We start from the raw sequence: 25605 nt of genomic DNA, 5'->3' as shown, positions 1-25605 counted from the left end.
CAGGATTAATTCATGATCCCACACAAGTTCCTTGAGAGCAAAGTCTACCATAGTGCCTGGTACATAGGCACTAATAGCAATGACCATTTTTATCATCTATGTAAATTTGCTAGTTATAATATTCCTCATTATTAGTGATTTCGTTTTATTTCTTATGGTTTTTAAGAAGCTTGCAATTCTTTTGAGAACTGTTTGCTCATGAGCAATTATCTATTGGGGAATGACTTTTGGCTATATAACATCAACAATGACATTAACAGCTTATGAGCACATAAAATGTCAAAAATTTAGTCAATTGGAACAAAAAATTGAATGGCCTTTACAAATACATCGTTGCCTTTTTTATTTTATTTATTCTTTCCAGATAAATTCAATCAACCAAACTAAATTTTTTTTTCATTTTTTTCCGGTCGATTTAATAGCTCATAGGATTTAGGATCTGGAAGTGACCTCACAGATCAGCTAATCTCTCTTACATTACAAAAAGAGGAAACAAATATTTGGATAAGTTAGATATCCCACATTCTTATTTCTCCTTTGCAAGGAGAAGGACAGGACATGAGAAGGTTCATTCTAAGAAATTTGTAATGGTGGAGTACTATTAATACAAACCAATATAATCATTTATGCATTTCTTTGAACAAGTTAATATCCAGCTATTAATTATGCATGTTAAACAATGAAAAAATACAGAGGTAGCAAATAAGAGAGCCAAGATTGAATCTAAATCTTCTGAAAATAATTTCGTGTTCTTTTTTTTCTAATTCAAGACAATAATTATGTATCAAGTGTCTACTGTGTCATATTACAACCAGCAAATTAACAAAGATGACCAAAAATGGGAAAAATCATGGTTGGCAGGATTGCAGAAAGATTAAGTAATGTTCCCTCAAAATGAAAAACATTCAGAAAAGTCTATACAGTTTATATTCAGACTATAATGTAGGTGCTAAACTTTAAACCTGCTTCCCAAGACTAATAATTTAAAGGGATAATTTTGTTATGCAAAAAGCTTTTTAAAAGAAGTTTGTTTCTACAAGAAATAAGAAAAATATTCTTTATTCGATGATATTCTCCTCCTAATTGTAACATCAAGAAAAATGGACACAACATTCAATAGCTAATAGATAAATGTTGATAGAGGGATCTACCTGAAAATTAAAGGAAAGCAATCATCACAAAAAAACACAATCATCTTCCTAGTGTGTTTCCTCCATGAAGAGTAGATCCTATAAGAAAGAACGAACATATATGAAATATCCTCATGTGCCATAATGCAGATAGTTAAGTACATATAAAAACATAATTACTTAAAACAAGTTTGAAATTTTGTGTAGTTGAGAAAAATGGAAATAAAACTAGATTCTGTAGATTCAAATAAACACATCCTATAGGGAAGCACAGGAAACACACATTGGAATACATATTTTTAAAATTCTTATTTCCCATTCCTCAATTACACTAGAAAATGAACGTTTTTTTAAAAAAAAAGTCTTTTATATAAATCAATAAATTTTTAGCTATATTATCTGCATAAAGGATTAGAAACAGAATTCCTGTTAATATACACAATTTTCAAATGTAGTAGCTTATCTTTCTTTAAAATAAATTCAGTCATGAATACGTTTAAATACAAGTGAATTAATATTCTATGTTACAAGAACTAAAGTATTTTTCTAGTTAATTAATTTTTAAAATTAAATCATTCACTTGCCTAAACACTGCCTCTGTAGAAGATTGGATATGCTAATTGGCTGTCTTGGCACTGAAGACTGAGATGGAGGAATGGTAAATTGAGGAATTCTGAAACCAGAAGAATCCCACATTCCTATTCTGCTTTGCAAGGAGGATGACAGAACATGTGAAGGTTCTTTATAAGAAATCTGTGATGGTGGCGTCCTATTAACACAAATAAATAACACATTTTTTAACAACATGATATTCAGTTATTCATTATACATGTTAAAAAATGAAATAAACAGTAGATAACTCAAGTCTTTTAAATTTGGTTTTAAAATTTACCTTTCACAGCAGATTTACCTTCCTCACAGTTTTCTGTATAGTATTAATCATTTACCAAATTTCATGATTTATATACAGAAATAAAAGAATTTCACACACATATGCAATACATATATTAACACATGGTTATACAGAAAATCAAAGTTTTACTCATGGTTCACATAACTAGGAAACATACAAAAACATGAGGCACAGAATATACTAAAACTATTTTTTATTTTTTTAATTTCATGTTTATTTATTTGTTTGCTTGTTTATTTATTGGTTTTTGCAAGGCAATGGGGTTAAGTGACTTGCCCAAGATCATAAAGCTAGGTAATAAGTGTCTGAGGCCAAATTTGAACTCAAGTCCTCATGACTCCAAGGTCACCAACCATGACCTTTTAAAATAAGGAACAAGAACTGGACCTATGATTTCTGGGATAAGTGAATTCTCTAATGAGGAAACTCCCATTACTAATGCAAATCTATATTGTCTGCAACTTAAAGAGTATTAAAGAATTATCTAGATCACTGAGTTAAGTGTCTATTGCATAACACCTTACCACATAAGTCACAATAAACTTTTAAATATCCAAATAAATGAGAATATGAGACTTATATACCTCTACAAAGGGAATACACCTTTACATCAGTGAATTCTGAGAGCTTATCATGCACATGCTGACAATAACCAAACACCACACCCCTCCCCGCCCCATGGAAATAGGTGTGAATAAAAAGAATCTCAAAAGGCAGCTACTTCCACCTATATCAGAGATCCCCTTTATAATATCCTCAACAGTAGGCCAATGGCTAAGTTTCTGTTTAAAGAACTCAAATGAAAAGGAATCCATCATCCCCTGGCAGCCTATTCCACTTTTAAATAACCCTGTTATTATTGGAGCTTTCCCTTACATTCAGCCTAAAAATGATTCTCGTAAATTTCAATCCATTGGTTCTAATTTAATCCCCTTTCCTTCAAGGATTTTAGAGTCATCATGTGTTTGCCCCTTACATTTTCTGTTTTCCAAGTTATGTGTCACCAAATCCTTCTATGTCAGATTTGAGATCATTCACTGGGTTCTATGTTTTCCTTTGGAAGTTGGTCCTCCAACCTATCAAAGTCCTTCTTAAAATATGCTCCCCCCACCCCAGAATATAAAAATGATGTCATCTTAGCTATGATTTGCTTAGAGCAGAATAAAGAGAAACTGTCACTTCCTAAGATCTGGACCTCATTACCCCTCTCACTCAGTATAGCTTTTTTGGTCTCTGTTTTGCACTATTTGTCTCATAATGAACTTTGAGTTCACCAAGAGTTTTTTCACACAAACTGTTTTCTGGGTGCTCTTATCCAATTTTGTCCTCATGAGTCCATTTTGGGGAACACAAGTATAGGATATTCCATTTGTCATTTAATTTCGTATTAAGATTGAGTGCAACTTTCTCATCTATTGAGTTCTTTTGGGCTCTGATTGTGTCACCTAAAGTTTTAACTGCCCTTCCAAACTCATGTTAAAGGCAATGTCAAGAGTTCCCAAGAGAACATGGAGGCTCCCTCATGCCCATGAAAGCAAGGTTTGTAATCATTCTCATTCTTGTTAGACTAGAGTGATGGGCAAACTTAACAAAATGAAATTTGACAATGATAAATATAAAGCCCCAGCTTGGATTTAAAAAAAAATGTGCACAAAAATGGGAAAAGGCCTAGCTAGACTACAAATAATGCCCGCATAGCACATCAAAAACAAGTCACAATCAAGGGAGCACTCATTAAGCACCTATTTTGTGCCAGCTGCCATGATAGACTAATCTTCCTTTTTTTTGATAGTTACTAAATTGGTAGAACAAAAGAATGCTGGCAGCACAGTGTACATAGATTCTAACAAAGTCTTTGAGAAAACTCTCACCTGCTCTACTTGTAGAAAAGATGGAGATTAGAGGATATTTAATAATAAAACTGGGTGGTTTTAGAATTAGGGAATGAATTGATCTAAAGGATTATCACAGACAGTTAACATCAATTTCCTCCAAGAAATGGAACTAGAAGGAACCTCTAAAGTCATGGCTCCAACTATCTTCCTTTGTAGCTGAGGCAATGTGATTTAATCAAGATCACAGAACAGCAAGTAAGTGGTAGAGGTAGGATTTGAACTCATATCCGCTCACATTTAGCTGCTCCAGGCAGCCCTTAAGATTTGATGTGGTTGAAAAGAGGTTTGTTTACAGTGGCAAAGGATGTTCTTGTCTGAGAATTCTCCATACCAATTAAATACTAGATCTATCTCTACCTAGAAAGTTAAAATTGGGCCAGATTCTAGGGATACACAAACAGATGAAAAACAAGTTTACATTCTCAAGGAACTTATAATTTGATGGAAAGAACACAAAAGTAACTATGGTGCAAGGAAGAGAAAGGTGGTAGCTAAGAAAAGATGTAGGTAAAATGCTGTGAGAAAACTGAAGGGAGAACATTTTAAACTGGAAAGGAAAGTGAAGGTTCATGGAAGATGGGACATCTAATTGAATCTTAAAGGAAGGGAAGGTGAAGGGGAAAAGAGGAGTGAAGTTCCAGACTTGAGAAAAGATGTAGGTAAAAGTTTGAAGACAGGAGAGGAAGGCCAGAAAAGAAATGGAAAATGGTCTAGTGTGAGTAGTTCACAAAATATTGGAAGACGAATAGGACCGGATAAAGCTGTCAGGTACAGACTGCCCTCCTTGCTTTCAAGAACATTAGATCCCACTAGGGCAGACAACATGTACATATATAAAAGTAGATCAAAAAAACAGACAAGGGGGGCAGCTAGGTGGCATAGTGGATAAAGCACCAGCCTTGGAGTCAGGAGTACCTGGGTTCAAATCTGGTCTCAGACGCTTAATAATTACCTAGCTGTGTGGCCTTGGATAAGCCACTTAACCCCATTTGCCTTGCAAAAACCTTAAAAAAAAAACAAGACAAGGTAGTTTGGAAGGAAAGGGGCCTGTAAGTGGTACTTGTGGTGTTGGGAGTGGAGTTTCAAAGGAAGCAAGAAAAGAAAGAAAGGATTGAGTGCACTCTAAGAATGGGAGAAAACTACTGCAAAGACAAAGGCATAGGAGATGAAGACAGAGAATTAGGGATAAGACAAAATAGGCTGATTTGACTTTGATCAAAGTGAGTGGGCAGAGGAATAATTTTAAAAGTTGCAAAGATAGGTGGGGGCAGGTTGTGAAGGACTTTTTAAAAGTCAGAGGATTATGGAGAAAAATGGAGATGAGTACAAAAAAAAAATACTTACAAAGTAGATGGAATAACTCTCTCAAGCTACCAAGCTATCAAACCTAATGGTACCAAAAAAGAAACATTCCACAGTTTTGGATGATGAAATTCAAAAAGAGCAAGGATACTTGGTTTCCATGTTTACTTTTAAAAATTTTAGTCTTTTCAATTTTTTTGGATGCTATAATAAAATAATTCTTATTTTAACACATTTCTTTGATGATTACACATTATAACAATGTATCTCATTCACTTAAGAGGACAAAGTTCCAAGATAGTGACTCAATATTATATAATCTAATATTATAAGAATCAATAAATAAAACTAAACACATTATATTCAGTAAGGAAAAGTACAAAGTAAACAACTTCCTAACAATGAAATTTTACAAGATAACATTAAAGATAAAACAGTCTCCTTCTTAAAACCAAACTTTGGGGACAGCTAGGTGGCATAGCAGATAGAGCAAAAAATCCTGGAGTCAGGAGGACCTGAGTTCAAATTTGACCTCAGACATTTAATAATTACCTAGTTATGTGACCTTGGACAGGTAACTTAACCCCATTGCCTAGCAAAAAAAACAAAACAAAAAACAAACCATGCACATAAACCACCATACAGACCTTGATATGCTGCTACTCTGACTTGAGGTAAGCCCAGATAGCTGGGGCCTTCTATAAGAAACACTTCCTGTAAAATAATGTTTTAAAATATTATACTTTTTGCTTCAATAAGAATTATAAAAAAGACAAACAATTTGCTCTAATCCTACTTAATTTTTTTTATCATTTTTCTTCTAAAAATAAATATTACTTAATGTTTAAGACACAATCTTCTTGCCCTATAATGTACAAGCATCCAACTCCCGTGTCAAATATGCACTTGAGTATATGTAAACATGATTGAACAATGTATATACATGTATGCATGTTTGTGTGTATGCATTCATGTATCCAGAAATTCTGGGTTCCAGTCTTGGCTCTCTCACTCTACAGAATATAAAGCTATAGCATATTGTGAATAGACAGTGTGGTACTGGAGGAGGGATCTGTGTTTGAAGTCAGAAGAATTAGGCTCCAAATCTGGTGCTGCCATTTTTCCCTGTAGATTTCAGGTAAGTCTTTTTATTTTGGGGGCCTTAGTTCCATTTGTAAAATGAGAAGGGGAGCAAAATACTCTATTCCCTTCTAGCTCTAAATACTCCGATTCTAAAATCTACAAACCTATATTTATACCTAAACGATTGTTGTAAGGACCAGCTAAAACAATCTATATAAGGCATCTTGTAAACTTGATCACATGAGCTATTATTGTTATCTGAACCTATACTTTATTATAGGGCAGTGGTTCCCATTTAGTTGTTTGTGAACCCTCTGCCACCCCCTCTACCACAGAGGTCCAAAGGGGTTCATGCCTAAAATTCTTGAACGATTTCTTAATCAATAAACAATTACCAAATTATATTATACAAATCTTTATACATACATACATATGTATGTATGTCTCCAAGCATGCAATGCTCTCTTTTGCATTTAGGTGCCTTGTTCTCATTACTGAGTAATAAGACCTTATCAGTTATATAAACATGTAAACCATGATATTTGGGGACGCTCTTTACAAACCATATAACAATCATGATGGACCACCACAAAAGCTGGGCAGAAATAAACCAGATAGCTTCTCACTGCAGTATTAATACTGTTTTCCAATTCAAACTTATTCACAGCTTATGCTATTCTTCTATCTGGCAGGATTTCACTCTGGTTGGAGACATTGGTCAATCTTTCAGTAAAGTTTCTGTGTATGCATTGCTCATATGTTAGTGATAAAAGATAAAGTTAAATCTAAACAGATTCTTTCCTTACAAAGGTTAATTCACATGCAAATGTTGTCGAAACAATAGAGCACCTAAACTGTGGGTGCATTTATTACTTTCAAACAAAACTGTCATTAGCCAATAGAAAAGTAAATCCTTTATATTGTAACTAGCTACTCATTGTGGTTGACTAGTGAAGGAGTCATATTAATACAGAATGTTTAACTTCAGAAGTGTCCTAATAGCTGTCAATTGAAATGACAGAGAAATGCACATGCATATCAATTGTACTGGCATAGAAACCATATATATTTAACAAGTTATTGAATATAAAAATGAAATTTTTGTAGGAGCATTTTTAAGTTTATTTTCAAAATTACAAGTCTCAGTGGATCACTGAAAAGAGACTAGAAGTAACCAGAAAAACGAATGCTGAAAGATGTGTTAATCAGGAATCTCAAAATATTCATTCAGATTCAGTATGTTACAATCAAAAAATTGGTAAAAGTCAATGGATAAATCATAATTCTGAAATATTACACAAAGATGCTTGAGATACCTGAATTACAACAAGAATTGTAAAGAAAAAACAATGAGGAATATATTAAATTTGCTTCATTTACTGAATATGATGAATATAGATGATTGTAATATATAATTTGTGGAATTATTGCATAAGGCAGCTTAAAATCTTCCTTTTATCTCAACATTTATAATCAAAACATGTTGATAAGCATGTTGATTTTTTAAGTAGAAAAAGCAAGATTTGAAAACATGCAATAATATTTTTTCTTTGAACATGTAGAAAAAGCAATTGAAACTTCATATTTAGCAAGTTATCAAGTTTCAAAAAATAAAATAAATAGGGAAGTTCATCCTATTACAGAAAAATTCAATCCTGAAATGTGCCCAAGCAATTAGTAGGCTTATCTTTTCATAATGTTGCATTAAAAAGCTAGAGATGATACTCATTTTTATTTTTAAATTTATTTATTTTCACATTACTACAACTGTCTTGTTGCAAAAGTAAACATATCAGTGTATAGAGCACTGACCCTGGAGTCAGGAAGACCTGAGTTCAAATCCAGCCTAATAATTGCCTAGCTCTGTGACCTTGGGCAAGTCACTTAACCCCAATGCCTTGACAAAAAAAAAGTAAACATAACCCCCTCCCCCACAAAGGATAGAGACATCTCAAGAAAAATAAAATGAGAGGAAAAAGAAAAAAATGTACTTCAGTCTATGTTCAGATACCATCAGTTCTCTGAGATGATCACATTCTTTAGCATAAGTCCATCAGAGAAGTTGCTTCAACATTTTTTTTCCACAGTTGCTTTTGCTAACTGTATTTCCCTCCATTCTATTCCTCCATACTCCCATTTATTCTATTCTCTCTCTCCTTTCACTTTGTCTCTCTTCAAAAGTGTGATGAGGGGGCAACCAAGTGGTGCAGAAGACAAAGCACTGGCCCTGGAGCCAAGAGGATCTGAGCCCCAACTGGTCTCAGATACCCAACAATCACCCAGCTGTGTTAACCCCAGGCAACCACCCAACTCCACCATCTTGCAAAAAAAGAAAATTGTGTTGTATCTGACAACCCCTCCCACAAGCTTCTCTCTCTTCTATCATTTATACTCCCCTCCCCTCCCCTGTCCCCTTTCTCCCATCCCTTTCCTCTCCTTTTTCCTCTAGGGTAAGATAGATTTCCATACCCTATTGAGTTGTTTATTCTCTAAGCCATTTTTGATGAGAATGTTGAATTATTTCCTTCACTTTCCCCCCTTCCACTCCATTGCAAAAGCCTTTTCTTGACACTTTTATGTGCAATATCTTAGCACATTCTACCTCTCCTTTCCTTTTCTCCCAGTACATTCCTTTTTTACCCATTGACTCCATCTTTATATTATACCTTCATATTCAGCTCTCTCCTGTGCCAAATGAGAAGGTTCATATGAGTTATCAGTATTGTCTTTCCATGCAGGAATACAAGCAGTTCAACATCATTAAGTTTCTCATAATTAGCCCTCCCTATCCTCCCTCTCTATGTTTCACTTAAGTCCTCTACTTGGAGATCAAACTTTCTGTTCAACTCTGATCGTTTCAACAGGAAAATTTGAAAGTCCCCTATTTCATTGAACAGCCATCTTTTCCCCTTAAAAAAAAGGATGTTCAGTTTTTCTGGATAGTTAATTCTTGGTTATAATTTTTTACTTTTTTTCCTTCCAGAATATCAAATCCCAAGTCCCATGAACCCTTAATGTAGATTCTGCTAAGTCCTGTGTAATCCTGACTGTAGCTCCATCATATTTGAAATATTCCTTACTGGCTGCTTATAATATTTTCTCTTTGACTTGGGATTTATGGAATTTGGTTGTAATATTCCTGGGAGATGGGAGAATCTCTTTCAGGAGGATAGGTGGATTCCCTCAATTTCTATTTTATTCCTTGCTTCTAGGATTTCAAGGCAACTTTTGTGGAGAATTTCTTGAAAAATGAAGTCAAGGCTTTTTTCCTGGTCATGACTTTCAGGTAGCCCCAAAAATTTTAAATTATCTCTCTTGGATCTGTTTTCCAGGTCAGTTGTTTTTCCAATGATATAGTTTACATTTTCTTCTAGTTTATCATTCTTTCAGTTTTGTTTTATTGTTTCTTGATTTCTCACAAAGTTATCAGCTTCCTTTAGCTCCATTCTACAGATGAAGGAGTTCATTTCTTCAGAGAACTTTTCTATCTCCTTTTCCATCTGGCCAATTCTGCTTTTTAAGGATTGATCTTTTGGTCTGCTTTTTCCATTTGACCTAAAATGGTTTTTAACATGTTATTTTTCTTTGGTATTTTTTTTTTTTTGGTATCTCCTTCACCAAGCTATTGACTTGGTTATCATGATTTTCCTGCATCTCTCTCATTTCTCTTCCCAATTTTTCCTCTACCTGTTACCCAATTTTTAAAATCTTTTCTGAGCTCTTCCATAGCCTGAGACCAATTCCAATTTTTCTTAAGAGGCTTTGGATACAGAAGTTTTGACTTTGTCATCTTCAGAGTATGTGTGTTTTGATCCTCCATGAGACCAAAGTAATTTTCTATAGTCAGATTCTTTTTCTTCTGTTGTTGACTCATTTCCCCAGGCAATGACCTGATTTTAATGCACTCACCAAGCTTTTGAGTGTTTTGGGGACATCTCCCCAGGAATCTTAATTCCTCCAGGGTCTTAGGAGAGGCTCTGAGAGAGCACAGGCCCTCCCCTTTGCCCTGGAGTGTGAGGAGGGTCCCTGTTCCACTATGATGGTATGGGGGCCCAGACTGGGCCCTGGATCTGAGCATGGGCAGTTCTGTCTCAGGGACAGCAGAGAAACCTCAATAGTCTCCCCCAACCCCTTTACCATCTGTGGGCTGAGTGTTCTGGGAGCAGCTGCTGGGTAGCTTCATAGGCCTACTTCCTGTTCCCAGGGCTGACCTGGGCTCCATGCTCACTCTGTTGCAACAGAGTTTTCCCGCTGATATTCCAAGTTGTCCTTGGTAATCCCTGAGCTGAGAGGTCTGTAAAGTGCTCCCATTCCCATGAACCAGGTACCCTGCAGGCTGTTCCTGGAAGGTTGGAGCTAATTTGTTCCATGTGCTGTGGCTATGGCCTATGCTATGCTGTGGCCCCTTCCAACCCTTTTCATGGATCTTCCAAGTTGTCTTGGGTCAGAAAATTATTTCCCTCGATCTTTCCATGGGTTCCACTACTCTAGAATTTTAAGGGATTTGGAGTGTTCTGGAGGAGAGCTTCTGGGACTTCCTGCCTCCATGCTGCCATCTTGGCTCTGGCCCCTGAAAATACACATTCCTAACACAACAGTGTCTCACAGGATACATGACATATCTTATGATAGTTAAGGTTATAAGGAGAAAGAATAAATGAACATTTATGCTCAGCAATTAGAGGAGTCAGGTAATGTTTGTACCCCAGCAATTTTAATTATATTTATAAAATATATTTGTAGGATAGTAAAGAAAGATATCCTGTTTTGTCATCAGTTAAGAGAAGACTTTTAAACCAAATTTATACTTTGAAGGAAAACAAATCAGTTGGCCCTCTTGTGAAATATGTATAAAACAGAGCATAACTGTTAAGTTTGCAATTTTAAGGTAACTTTTATATATTGAAAAAATTCATGTAAAACTAGTACAGATACACTGCAGTATTCATGAAAAAATATTGGCATCAAAGAGCCATAGAATTAGGAGAATTATATAATACTGCAAAATGACTGATTTTTATAAAATTAAGACCCATTCTTGATTATTTATCCTTATGTGCAAAGACATAGGAAGCAAGAATGTTACACTACTGTTTTGTGGTAGCAAACAATTGGAAATCAAGGGGATGTCCATCAATTGGGGCCTATATATGTGATGGAACCCATTGTTCTATTAGAAACTAGGAGAGATAGGATTTCAGGGAAGCCTGGAGGGATTTACATGAACTGATGCTGACATTGAGATGAGCAGAACCAGAAGAGCATTGTACACCCTAACAACAACATGGGGGTGATGATCAACCTTAATGGACTTGCTCATTACATCAATGCAATAATCAGGGACAATTTTAGGGTATCTGTGACAGAAAATACCATCTGTATCTAGAGAAAGAGCTGTGGAGTTTAAACAAAGACCAAAAATTATTACTTTCAATTTAAAAAAAAAGTTATGTACTACATAATTTTGCTATCTCTAATATTTGATTTTTCTCTCAACATATTCAACTTTGATCAATGTTTAGCATGGAAACAATGTAAAGATTATCAGACTGCCTTCTATGGGGGGGGTGGGGAAGAGAAGGGGGGGAAATATATAAAACTCAAAACTTTACCAAAAATAATAGGTAGAAACTACTACTGCATGTAATTGGAGAACAAGTAAAATATTTATATAATTAAAAAAAAAAGAAAAAAATGACAAACATCAGGAAAAAAAGAATGTTTCACTACTAACAGAAAGATGTTAGGTGGCTTTCATAGCTGAATTATTACTCATATTTAGATGTTACCTTCATTAACTATCTTTTTCAAATAAGGGTAAAAATAACATGATATTAAATTACCAAGTTTAGGTGATACATTTTTTAAAAAATTAATGACTTCAACACATTATTACAGGTCTGAATAGAAACTTTCAATGCTCAAGATAAAAAGTATGATTAAGAAACCAAAATTTTGGAACTATACAATTGGGAACATTACTGTGTGATTTGTGATATTACATAATCTTAAAACAAAATGAACTATCCTTAGATCCTTATATCTATCCTTGGAATTGTCTTTGAACTATCCTTGGATCAGGTTGTCAAGAAAGCTATCTGTAATCATATAAATTTTTAGAAGTAACTTTCACTGATTACTTTCCAGAAATTTCCAATAATTGACTTTCAATGAATATTTTCTAAAAATTTCCAATAAATTAAATTGAATTTACAACCCATTTGACATGTTTTTTATGTCTTGGGTTGAAAACTGATGATATGAAAAAAAGAAAACTGACTTATTTTCAATGGATTTTGACTGCAAACATACAAAATTGACAGCCTTATACATTTCTGGATAGAAATAAAAAATTAATTTCCATTTCTAAGCAAAAGAACTTGTAAAAAATTTTGTATATATTTGGGTGAATTGCAGTTTCATTTTATTCTTGTTTAAATAAAAATACAGAATTAAACTTGATGAAAAACTAGATTTAAGAAAACTTATTGTTAAGTCAAATATAGCAAATTTTTCTCAGGAAAAAAGTTCATAAAAACTAATTATTATAGGGTGGTAAGCATCTTCCAAGATATTTATTTCATTAAATGTTATTTATAGTTTTAACACAATTTGTTATATAAATTCAACATGAAATGTTACAGATCATCATACTAAAGATATGAGTTCTAGTTGTATTGCTTATTTTATTTCTTGTGGAATGTCCTCCATAAAATATTCATGATTATTTTATAATTTGAGTTTTATAATTTTATAGTTTTAGATACTTAAGCAGAAAAAAATTATATTTTATTGTTATAATTATATAATATACATTTTAAATTGGAACTTTAGGGGCAAAAGTTGCCTTTGCAAGCACTTAATGAATAAATCTAAAAATACTTTGAGTAGAATATTACTCTGGGGTTCATGACACATTTTCTTGCTGTTGTTTAAAGAGGTTCCTGGAAGTAAAAAACACTGAGAACAAAAATAGAAACTTTTACACTCAAAAGCAAGCAGGAAACTGTGTATTTGAGAAATGCATTATGAAAAGGTGTGGGACTTAGGTAGGATCTTGGAAAAGCAATAAATGGGGAGAGGGAAGTAAGACAAAACCAAGGAGGAGTTTATTTGGGAAGGGTATAGCAGAAACAGTAGGAGTTTCCTTGTCTAAATAATTATTCAAGCTAACCAGGTAGAAATTTCAGTTGGTTCTAAGATGCCACACTAACATAAAGCCCCAGTAGTTGCTGCCCAGCTTCTTCCAATTACAGTTCTGGCCCTGGGGTATGGTTAAGGATACAAAATAATGGGATAGAAAATGAAAAGGCAGGGGGATTCTAGGTTGAAGAGAGCTCTGGATGGGTGATTCATTTGTAAGACAAAGGGGAGCCACAAAGTTTTTGAGCAGAGGAATGTATTACAAAGATCTTGATAATGTACTGGACTGTTTGGTAGAATTAGAAGGGATCTTTGAAATTATCTAGTTCAACTGCTTCATTTAACAGATGAAGAATCTAAGGCCTTGAGAGAAGTATCTTGGTCACAGTCACACATCTAATTAGCAGCAAAGTTAGGTTTAAACTCAGATCCTCTGACTCCAAAACCCAATGTTCTTTCTGTTATCCAATGCTTTAGCCAAAAGAAGTCTGATACAGACCTCAAGTGAGACCACTTTTGGATAGATTTTTATGATGGATATTTCTTCCTGTATCAAATCATGTCGCAACTTGCTTCTTTGCAATTTTCACTCATAGTTCGAAAGTCACCCCCCCTTCAAAAAAAGGCAGAACAAGTCTTTTCTCTCCTCAGAGTGAAAGGCTTTTAAATACTAGAGGATAACTATTATGTTTTTGTTAAGTCTTCATATGCCATAAACTTCACATATATCACATTCTCAGAACCTCCAAATCTGACTCCGTGCTAGTCCTTCTAACTCTATCTTTGTCAAAATTCTACTACAATGAGATGAAGTAATGATGACAGAAATATGGAGCTGATATCTAGAAACTAACATTTGGAACCAAGTATGTTCAATGAGGTAAGAGATCAAGCTAAATAAAGTGTTTGATCAAAAATAGATTTGAATAAAAAGTCATGAGTTTGATTTTATTGTGAAAGGTGTTAACTGACTCTGAAGTCAAATCCAAAAGAGAAGTTCCAAAATTGTTCTTAACCATGGCTACAGATTGGGATCAAGCTTCACATATATATATATGAAACAATTTAGGGTAAGACTACAAAAATGATATTTTTACATACCCATACGTCCATCTTGAGGTGGACTGATCAATGAAAGCCTTGCAGGGCCTGCTACTGTCTCAGGCTAAATTAAATGTTAATAAAATTTGAAATATTATTTCCATTTACAAATATTTTAATAAGATAAACATTATGAATATAATATTTTACATAAGCTAATAGATAATTTTTGAAGAGATTAAATAAAAAAAATTCAGAATCAAACTGGCAAGTAACACAGTACCTGCCCTCAAGAATCTTATCATCTAAAATATGGGAGTGTTTTAAGATATATAAAAACATCTATGATATAAAGCAAAATGTGATTACAGTAAAGATGATATTAAGATTTGCATTTTTTTCAGTATTTTAAAAAATACATTGGAAATCTCTGAGAAAGGACATTATGATCTTACATTCAATTAATATCCCAGGAATAGCATACTGAGAATTGGGCTATGAATCCCTTCTCTCTCTCTCCAGTTTCTTTTCTAAGCATATGTCTCCAACATTTATCTCAAACCTCAATTACTAACACAACCTCCTCATTTTCTTGTCTCTTTTCATTCTCATCCATCAAACACAGAAGTAATAATCATGTCACTTCCTTGCTCAAAAATCTCTAATGGTTCCTTACTGTACATTGAATGCAGTCCAAATTTCTTAGCCTAGACATAGCCAACTTCCTTTTCAGAGAAATATAAAGGAGTTAATTATAATTACCTCATTAGGAAAGCTGATATAGGAGGCAGAGAGCTGGCTTACCAACCAGGAAGATCTGGGTTCCAAGTCCAGCCTCTGACACATCTCTCTGTCTGACCCTTCAGGATCATTTCCCCTCTCAATGCTCTAGGCACCTCTCAGTAATTCTAAGTTTCAGAGATGTTGACCTGCATTAATAGGAGCTTGCTCACTCACAAGTTCATTATGCCTTTGTAACCACAGGTTCTGTCCCTATCTCTGAATAATTAAACAAAATACTGAAGGTCCTTCCTCATTCCGAAATTCCATATTCTTAATAGAGTATTAGTTTTCCAAGTATATGCCCTAACTCTGCCTATGGGTCAAGATGGGCTAGTGTGTGTTAGGTGACAGCTCTGATCCATAATGGTTAAAGCCCTAGGCAAGCTCCTTCACTTTTCAGCTAAGAGCCTTCCCAGAGCTCCCTTAAAGGGGAAAAAAAAAAAATCTGCCTCAAGCATGATTATTACTAGGGAGATACAATTCCAAGTAGGACCTACTACACCCTCACTGGGTCAGGGCACAAGATTGCAACACAAATAGCTACCACACAATGTTCTAAAGTACTGTGTGAGGGAATCCATAGTAGAGATGAAATCTGAACTAGACTTTAAAGGATGAATGGGAATGAACAAGAGAAGAGAGGGAGGTAGAGGGAGGCCACGTTCTGGAGTGAGAGAGGACACTAGTTGTCTGCTGGGTTGTTTCAGAAGACACAGGAGTGTACCACATGTTCAAGGAGATGTGTGGAGGGAAAGATTCTGAGATAATCCAGGGAGAGCAGACTGGGACCAAATTAGGAAGGACCTTGATTGCCAGGCAAAGGAATCTGAAATAACTAAATTTATCTAGAAGAAATATTAACTATCCTTACATGGGCCCATGGAGCAATCTATTCTAAGACACAGATATTCAGTCTCTCATTTGAAAGGTTTAAATAATCTGAAGTCACAATTTACAGTCATTTAACTGCTTGAAATCATATCCTGAAGTATTCTGGCAACCTCACAGAGCTGAATTCTGGACCTTTATGCTAGCTATTAACACTAGTTCTGACATTCTCAGAGGTAGACAATTTACAACACTGGTCTAAGTGTTATCCTCTTAATAAAGCCTATAACATTCTATGCCTGCTGTTCCCCTCAACCCCCCAATTTCTGAATATTCCTAAACATAAACCTGGGATTCTTGGTAGATTATTTGATGACTTTATCACCTCAGTTCAGGCACTTGGCACAAATAAAAAATTCTAGAGGAAAGAAGGTATTTTGTGAATCTACCAGCAAATCTCTTAGAAAAGGACTAACACAAAGTGAAAATATCCTCAGTCACAAGGTTGGAAGAAATTATGGCTCATTTTCATGGAGCTTATTAAGTTGTAATCAACTATATAAATTTAAAAGATAAGTGAATTAACTCACTTTTCTCCCTGGGGAAGGCGAAAGATCAACATCCATAGACTCCACTCTAGTAAAAAGACAATATATGAATTAGGCCTAGCACTGAATTACATTTAACTAATGCAACTTCAATATTTCAAGGATCCATGATTATAGCAGATCTGGGACTCCTTTTACCAAGATATAAAACAGCTCTTCTAGGAAAGAGTTTTTCACAGAAAACCATATCCTGTGGTTCATACTAAGATGAGTTTGGTCCTCAGACAACTGTCCATCTCTGGTCCCATAAGGGAAAGTTTTCAAGATTGGCTGGTCCTGCCTGAGTTGTGATTCACTGTTATGAAATCTAAAAACCCTGAGTCTCACCTCCATGCTACAAGGAGGGATTAGACTTGAGTCTCTATTAAACATTTCAAAACATATTAACAACATTAAAAAAATCTGAATTAACTAATCATTTAGAATGTCTAAGGAAAGGGCGGCTAGGTGGTGCAGTGGAAAAAGCACCGGCCCTGGAGTCAGGAGTACCTGGGTTCAAATCCATTCTCAGACACTTAATAATTACCTAGCTGTGTGGCCTTGGGCAAGCCACTTAACCCCATCTGCTTTGCAAAAACAACAACAACAAAAAAAGAATGTCTAAGGAAAAATGAGAAAGGAAAAAGGAAAATTAGATCATAGAATAAGAAGAAAGCACAAAAAAGAGAGTGAGCCTCTTTGCAGATGACATAATGGTATACCTAGAGAATCCCAAGAAATCATCCAAAAAACTACTGTAAACAATTAGCAATTTTAGCAAAGTTGCAGGATATAAAATAAACCCTCATAAATCCTCAACTTTTCTATATATGACTAACAAGATAAAGCTGGAAGAGCTAGAAAGAGAAATCCCATTCAAAGTAACCTCAGACAAAATAAAATATCTAAGAGTCTATTTGCCAAGGCAGACTCAGAAACTTTTTGAAAACAATTATAAAACACTTCTCAAACAAATTAAATCAGATTTAAATAACTGGGCAAACATCAACTGCTCATGGATAGGTTGAGCTAATAATTAAACTACCTGTTTAGTGCCCTATCAATCAAAATTCCAAAAAATTACTTTAATGAGTTAAAAAAAAAGTTGTAAGTAAATTCATATGGAGAAATAAAAAGTCAGAATTTCCATGGATTTAATGAAAAAAAAGTGCAAAAGAAGGTGGCTTAGCCCTACCTAATCTAAAATTATATTATAAAGCATCAGTCATCAAAACTGTCTGCTATTGGCTAAGAAATAGAGTGGTGGACCAGTGGAATAGACTAGGTGCAATAGCAGGAAACGATTATAGTAATCTACTGTTTGATAAACCCAAAGAGTCCAGCTATTGCGATAAAAACTCTCTCTTCGATAAAAACTGCTGGGGGGAAATGGGAAGTTAGTATGGAAGAAACTTAGATTAGACTAACACCTCACACCCTTTACCAAGATAAGATCCAAATGTATACAGGATTTAGACATAAAAAACAATACTGTAAGCAAACTAGAAGATCAAGGACTAGTTTGCCTGTCAGATCTATAGAAAGGGGAGCAGTTTATGACTAAGGAAGAGATGGAAAACATAACTAAAAACAAACTAGATGATTTCGATTACATTAAATTAAAAGGCTTTTGCACAGACAAAACCACTGTAACCAAGATCAAAAGAAATGTAGTAAATTGGGAAACAATATTTACAACTAATGTTTCTGACAAAGAACCCATTTCTAAAATATACAGAGAACTGAGTCACATTAAAAAAAAAAAGCCATTCCCCAATTGAAAAATGGTCAAAGGATATGCAAAAGGCAATTTACAGATGAGGAGATCAAAGCAATCCATAGACATATGAAAAATTGATCTAAATCATTACTTATTAGAGGAATGCAAATTAAAGCTTCTCTGAGGTACCACCTCACACCTCTCAGACTGGCCAATATGACCAGAAAGGATAATGATCATTGTTGGAAGGGTTGTGGGAAATCTGGGACACTATTACATTGTTGGTGGAGCTGTGAACTCATCCAACCTTTCTGGAGAGAAATTTGAAACTGTGCCCAAAGGGCAACAAAAATGTGCATGCCCTTTGATTCAGCAATACCACTACTGAGTCTATACCCTGAAGAGATGATGAAAAAAGGGTAAAAACATCACTTGTACAAAAATATTCATAGCAGCCCTGTTTGTGGTGGCAAAGAATTGGAAATCAAGTAAATGTCCTTCAATTGGGGAAGGGCTTAGCAAACTGTGATATATGTATGTCATGGAACACTACTGTTCTATTAGAAACCAGGAGGGATGGGAATCAGGGAAGCCTGGAGGGGATTTGCATGAACTGATGCTGAGTGAGATGAGCAGAACCAGAAAAACACTGTACACCCTAACAGCAACATAGGGGGCAATAATCAACCTTGATGTGGAATTTGAACAAAGACCAAGGACTATTAACTTTAGTTTAGGGAAAAAAAATGATATCTTATTGTCTGATCTTGCTATCTCTTATACTTTAGGTTTTTACCTTAAGGATAGATTTCTCTCATCACATTCAATTTGGATCAATGTACAACATGGAAACAATGTAAAGATTGACAAATTGCCTTCTGTGGGGGGTGGGAGGAGGGAATAAGATTAGGGGAAAAATTGTGAAACTCAAAATAAACAAAAATCTTTTAAAAATAAAAATAAAAAAGGGAGTGAGAAAGAAAAGAAATCAGTCTTTCAATTAATATTTATAAAAGATCTACTTTGGAACCAGGGGCATTGTATACCATAAGTGAAAGAGAAAAATAAAAAGTTGCATATGGTGAAAAGGGGTATCAGTAATATTTATATGTGCCAACCAGTGATATGTTTACCAAGAGTTGTTAAATTCTGAATTAGTGGACTATTTTATGCAAAGGTTTTCTTGAGCCTAAAACTCAAAACATTCACAAATGTCCTTCTCTGAAGCTTCATTGTAGTGTAGAGATGATTGCACAATATGCTAAGGTTCTATCAATCTAGAAAAAAAGGTTTCAAATATGAAACAACAGCAGATGGAAAGTCTTAGGAAAGGGAAGACACTGAAGTCCCTATTATTTGCAAGTGTGCATCTGATATGCAGTCTTTCTGACAAAGCAAAAAGGATAAAAAGAGAAAGGAGGGGTTTACACAAATTTTTCAGGTCAAATTAAAGTTTTCCTCTGAATTCTTTGCAGGGTTAAATTGATTCACTCCCAACTCTGGGAGAATAATTTTCAGTCTTAGTAGATACATACATACATTTGGGAGGTCGATGAGTAAGCTGGCAAGGATGAATATCCAACTGGTTTTGCTGAAGGAGCTATGATAAACAGTAAATTTAATGTCAGAATGTTGTTTAGGGTACTTCTAGGACATATATTTTAAAAAATATACATCTTTATTATTTATTATACTTACTTGAAACTGAGGTTTTTACTGGCTTAGAAAAAGATAACTGCCCAGTTTGTTGAGATGATCTTTTACTAAGTAAGAAAATAAACCAGATTAAAACATTAAAAACTTAGTATAAATTGGATTCATTTAAGTTATTACAAAATACCATACAATTGAAAAACATAGTAATACTTCTAAAACTAAGTTTTATTTATAGAAACCATACTTTCATTTTTTTTAAAAAAAGGTAGTATTTCAAAACACTTTTCTGCTTCCCTGCCAGGCATGATGATTATTTAGAAAACTGAGAGGGAAACAATGAAATTATTAATAGTGATTTCACTCACTTATTTAACTGTTAACTACTTGAGAGCCTGGCAAGTCACTTCATCTCTCTAGACAGTTCTAAGTTTCCTCATCTGTAAAATGGGGATAATACTTGTACTATGAAGTTCAAAGGAGTATGAAGACAGAAAATGCAATGCAAACTTTGAAGTTTATAATAACTAGATAAATAATGATTATTCCTGATAGTTACTTTCCAGGCTAGTTGGTTTAGATGGTATAAAAAGGAGACAATAAGGAGATAATAACAACTATTTAATCCATCACACGATATTTTTAAGTGTCTTCAAAAGCACTGTCCTTGTGAACATTTGATTCCTGTTGATCCTGACCATTCCAGGACTTATTTTCATGACCAAAAAGAGTTAAACAGGATATGTCAGAAACTATCTAGGTCAACCTCATTTTTTAGATGAGCAAAAGCAAGGCCCAAGGAAATTGACTGAGTTACCTAATACTACCCAAGAAATAAGTACCAAAGAAAAGATCAAAACTCAGGTCCTCCTTCTCCAGTCAGTGCTCTTTCCATTGTACCAGGATAAATTAATAGGACTATTAAAGCATTTTATATATACATGTATCTATATATACTTATATGTGGATATAGATATATAGATATACATAAAATCTTTAAGGAAAATAAGGTTCTATATGAGGTCTCTGAGGACACAATTTAATTCAACAAATGATTTTTAAAGGCCTATTATATGAAAAATACTCCTGTTAATCTGGGGTCTTTGAATTTTTTTGATACTTATATTTCAATTTTTGAAGTTTCCTATGTAATTATATTTATATTTTATTTTATGCATTTAAAAATATCATTCCAAGAATGTGTTTATAGACTTCACCAAACTATCAAAGAGGTTCATGATACAGAAAGGATAATTTAATAATGTCTGTTTTAAAGGGCAGGCAAGAATTTAATGGGCAGTCTAGTATATCTCCACAGAAGAAAACTGAAGGAATTACTTTACCAAAAATGGTTGGGGACATGAGCCTGGTGTGTATCGAGAACAGCAAACATTCAGTTTGGGTAGAATATACAATATGAAGAATGAAAATTCTAGGATGAAATAAGAGTAGAAAGGTAGTTCTAGACAATGGAAAAATTAGCAGGCAAAGAAACTGAATTTTATTTGATATGCATCAGAGAAATCTTGAAGGGTTTGGAACAGAAATGTGGCATACTTAGATTAGAAAAGTAGGTAAGTCTCTCTGGTGTGAAGAATGATTTGGAAGAGGAAGAAAGTAGCAGAGGAAGACCCATGAAGGGGCTACTGCCATAACCCATGTGGATGGGAATGAGGGTCATCACTAGAGTGATAACAATAAGAAAAAAAGGATATTAGAGATATGGTGGTGGTAGATTTGGACTCAATAATTAGACATGAGATGTGGGAGGAAGAATGAAACGTAACATCAAGATAATGAATATGAGAGCTTTGGTCAGTGAATAAATGCCAGTTTAACAATAGAAATGCTTGTAATTTCTTGTCAGTGCTTGTCACTATTATTACAGGGTTTATATACAAAATTCACAGTGAAGGGCATTGGACTTGCAATCAAGAGCCTAAAGTTAAACTCTTGCTCAGACATGCATTATATAATCTAAGCCTCAGTTTATTCATCTTGATAATCTTTGCCTTGATTATCTCACAGGATTTTTTTCTTATTTACTTTTGAAGATTTACTAAAAGTTTAATTTTATCTTACCTTTGAATCTGCTGTATCTGTTGTGTTAAGGTTTTAAGAGATTCTTCTAATTTTGAAATCTAAATATAATCAAATTATTTCCATGTATCAGAATGAATACATCAGTTATATTAATTCTTAAGATACATTTTGACAGTTAAATTTGTTACTATATAACAAAACCAAAGTTATATAAATTTAGCACCTATTATGTTATATATTGGCATATTCAATAAGTAACATAAATTTAATTGCACATTTATTTACAAAGCATTTGTTTTAAAGACTAAGAACTGAAAAATATTATATTCTATGGACAGTGGTTTAGATAATATAAAATCTAGATCTTTTTGTCATTTTAACTTTGAATCAGTTACCTCAGGGGAAAAAATGATCAGACACCAGATGATGTATGCTAAAAATAAAATTAGCCACATCAAGCTCATTAGTATTTGGAAATTTCTGTCTTAAAAAAATAGGCTCTATCCCAAGCATCAAATAGAGACACTCTCTAGCTACCTTAATAACTCTTTCAGAAAAAGCACTAGGTTAACCCAGGACAATGTTTCTTCTCTCTTTTTTTTTTATTATGAGGACCACATTTTGAAGCAACAAAATTCAGTGATTTCTAACATAACAATGGTACTAATAAGAGATGACAAAAAAAATTAAGTGATGAAAAAGGCTATGAAGAATTTGGTAATGATCTAAATAAATGTTTGCATTTTACTAATCACAATTGCATCTGCACATTTCTATGCATTCACGACCTCTTCCTTATGGTACTTCTCTACTGGTGCAGATCCCAACCTGTTTGTCAGTTTTCATGTGAAAGTCTTACCTGTGGTTTCTTTTAAATTTTCCAACACAGAATCAACTCAGGTCCTAGAGGCTTTCCTCAAAATTGTTCAGCTTTTATGAATACCAACAAAATATTCAAGGTGTTCACTTATTATTCCTAACTCGTCTACTTGTTTTTTCAATAATACACTTCTGTAATAATGTCTCCTATGCTACTTTTTGCACAGAGGTCATCATTGCAACCTACTTACTCCCATCATGAATCTGCCTATAGTCCCTGGTTTAATTTTGATTCTTTGGAGACTGAGGGATTATAGAATTTATAACCATAAAGCATTACCAAGAGAATACTGCCGTTAAAAATTTGGATTTTCTCATCAGGAAACAATTTAGGATTGTTGAAACTAATCTATTTTTCAAATTGAATCTGACCATTTTCTTCCACCTATTCCAACTGGTTGTTCTGAATGCATCACAAACTCAACATGTCAAAAATAAAACTCATTAGCTAAACTTCTTTTCATTTCTCTAATTTTGTCAGACTCTCCCTTGTCACCCAGGTTCACAGCTTTGGAATCATCCTCATCTTTCTACTCTCCTCGACTTCCCCCTTCTAATTACTTGCCAAATCCTGTCACTTTCACCTCCACAGCATTTCTCACAGCTCTCTCCTTCTCTCTATACCTCACAGAGGCCCTCATAACTTCTCACCTGGACCACTGCATTAGTCTTTTAATTAGTGTCTCTACCTTGTCTATTTCCTCTGTCCAATCCAGCCACAAATATTTCTGAAGCACAGATCTGATTATGTCACTTCCCTGCTCAGAAAGCTCCAGTGGTCCACTATAATCTCTAGGATCAACACAAATTCCTCACTTTGGACTTTAAAGCCCTTTCATGATCTGGCTCCAGCTGACCATTCTAGGCTTACTGCACATCAGGCCCCTTCCCATACAATATTTCAGCCAACTCTTCCTTCCTGCTATTACTTGAATAAAACATTCCATCTTCTTGGCTTCATGATTTTGATCTAGATATTTCCTAGGACCTAGAATGCTCTCTCTCCTTAACCATCTGCTTCTTTCAAAGATAGTTCAAGTTTTCCTTCCTTCAGATGGCCTTTCCTGCCTGCCGGTCTCCCCCATCCCTGCTCTCTTCCTCCAGTTCTACTCTGCATTTATTTGGATTGACTTATATGAACATATGTTGTTTCCATTGAGAGCATGGAAGAACCTTAAGGTCAGAGACGATTTCATCTTAGCTTTAGTCTGGTTACCAACTAGTTCAGTGCCTGGTACATAGTACATGTATATTAAGTTGATGGAATCTGAATTCTGGGTCCAAATAATTTTCTAATTGCAATGCCTCTCTAAAGTGTGTACTGAGGGATTAACTTTTTGCCCAGGTAAAAAAATTGTAAAAAAAATTTAGAAGAACACCACTTCATCATCCTTGTCCCTCATCATCCAATGGCCCTGGCATTATATGTATAAACAGTCCAATTACTTTATCCTTCCCAATTACTTTTATCTCAAGTCTAATGCAGGTGAACCTTGCTATATAACTTCTTCAGCTCTTAAATCATTAAAATTATTTTCCTCTCCTCTGTTCTGATGCCCAGCATCTAGGGTTTACATGGGGGTGTACATACACACACACACACACACACACACACACACAAACAAACGTTCTCCAGAAAAATCTCATAGTAAAACCTTTGGGGGTCAGCAAATTCTCAGCTTCAACCTCTGTCAAATCAGCTAGCTAGGAAATGTGTGAAAACTATTGTTCTTATAAAAGACACAAAAAAATTCTTAAAACTCCCAACTTTCAGGAAAAGAGGATGAGTTCCAAGATAACTTCAAAATTTCAGTATTAACACTATTTTTTCCAGGATCCCTCAGCCAGAAAGTATCATAACAACTGGGTCTGGGAGGGTGAGGCAGGTCAAGAATCTGGAATCTAAGGAAAGGCAATTGGAAGGTTAGAGCACAAACTGAGGACTGATTCTTTCAAATGCCACTGGCTTCCATTGTAAAACTATCCTGCTTCCTCCCCTAGGCAAGTTACAACCCCTGAAGGGGAGGTCCCCATTTTCTTTTTCTCCCTGGAACCCAAGGCTGAGGATCATGAGTGGTCACACTGGCTTTTGTTCTGGAGGGCATATAGGTTGTATTTGCCAAATGAAATAAAGTCAAATGTAAGTAATGAAGGTGAAGGTCTATATGAGTAAAATCCTGAGGTATTCTCTAGAGAAATTCCCAACACACTTTTCTGTACTGCCCCTTCCAGAAGTTAACTTTTCTAATTTCCCAACCCCCTCCCCTCTTTGCCTCAGGCACAAGAATTTTGGGTCACCCTGATTCAACCAACCTGGTAAGAATCTAATGGTGACTGATCTCTAATGTAACACTTCAACACTATCTGAATGGGGCAGCCAAATTTCTCAAAGAAAAAAAGAACAAAGATGAGGCAGTTTGGGGCCTGTCAAAGGGACTTTCAGGCTGATAGCTATGTAAATTGACTATGGAGTTCTAAGGTTCCAAAGTAAATTTCTTAAACCCAAGTCATTCCTTCATATATATATAGTAAATACCTTTAGAAAGCTATGGGAAAAAAAAGAAGTTTATTTTAAATTACGCTTTGAAGTCTTAAAAGAAAAGCA

The 25605-nt window shown here is 34.6% G+C and overlaps 1 protein-coding gene across 2 annotated transcripts in view; it reads right to left on the bottom strand.

Annotated features, from left to right (window-relative positions):
• Positions 1-341: 341 nt before the first annotated feature.
• The window catches only part of RNF212 (ring finger protein 212), a 45604-nt gene continuing 20340 nt past the window's right edge, over positions 342-25605 (bottom strand). Inside the window, exons 5-12 of one of the 2 annotated variants that reach the window (XM_074227509.1) lie at positions 22161-22219; positions 20124-20188; positions 19965-20025; positions 16709-16754; positions 14568-14631; positions 5888-5954; positions 1715-1899; positions 342-1229 (exon numbers count right to left, since the gene is read on the bottom strand). In XM_074227509.1, the coding sequence (XP_074083610.1) occupies positions 1192-1229; positions 1715-1899; positions 5888-5954; positions 14568-14631; positions 16709-16754; positions 19965-20025; positions 20124-20188; positions 22161-22219 (585 nt within the window). In that variant the 3' untranslated portion in view covers positions 342-1191. The remainder of the gene's footprint in view (positions 1230-1714; positions 1900-5887; positions 5955-14567; positions 14632-16708; positions 16755-19964; positions 20026-20123; positions 20189-22160; positions 22220-25605) is intronic. The other variant, XM_074227510.1, reaches the window with a different exon arrangement.

The sequence above is a fragment of the Macrotis lagotis genome, chromosome 3 (genome assembly GCF_037893015.1).
Source record: "Macrotis lagotis isolate mMagLag1 chromosome 3, bilby.v1.9.chrom.fasta, whole genome shotgun sequence".
Classification (NCBI taxonomy): Eukaryota; Metazoa; Chordata; class Mammalia; order Peramelemorphia; family Peramelidae; genus Macrotis; species Macrotis lagotis.
Note: the sequence above shows the minus strand (reverse complement) of the source record. Positions and strands in the feature narration are given on the sequence as shown.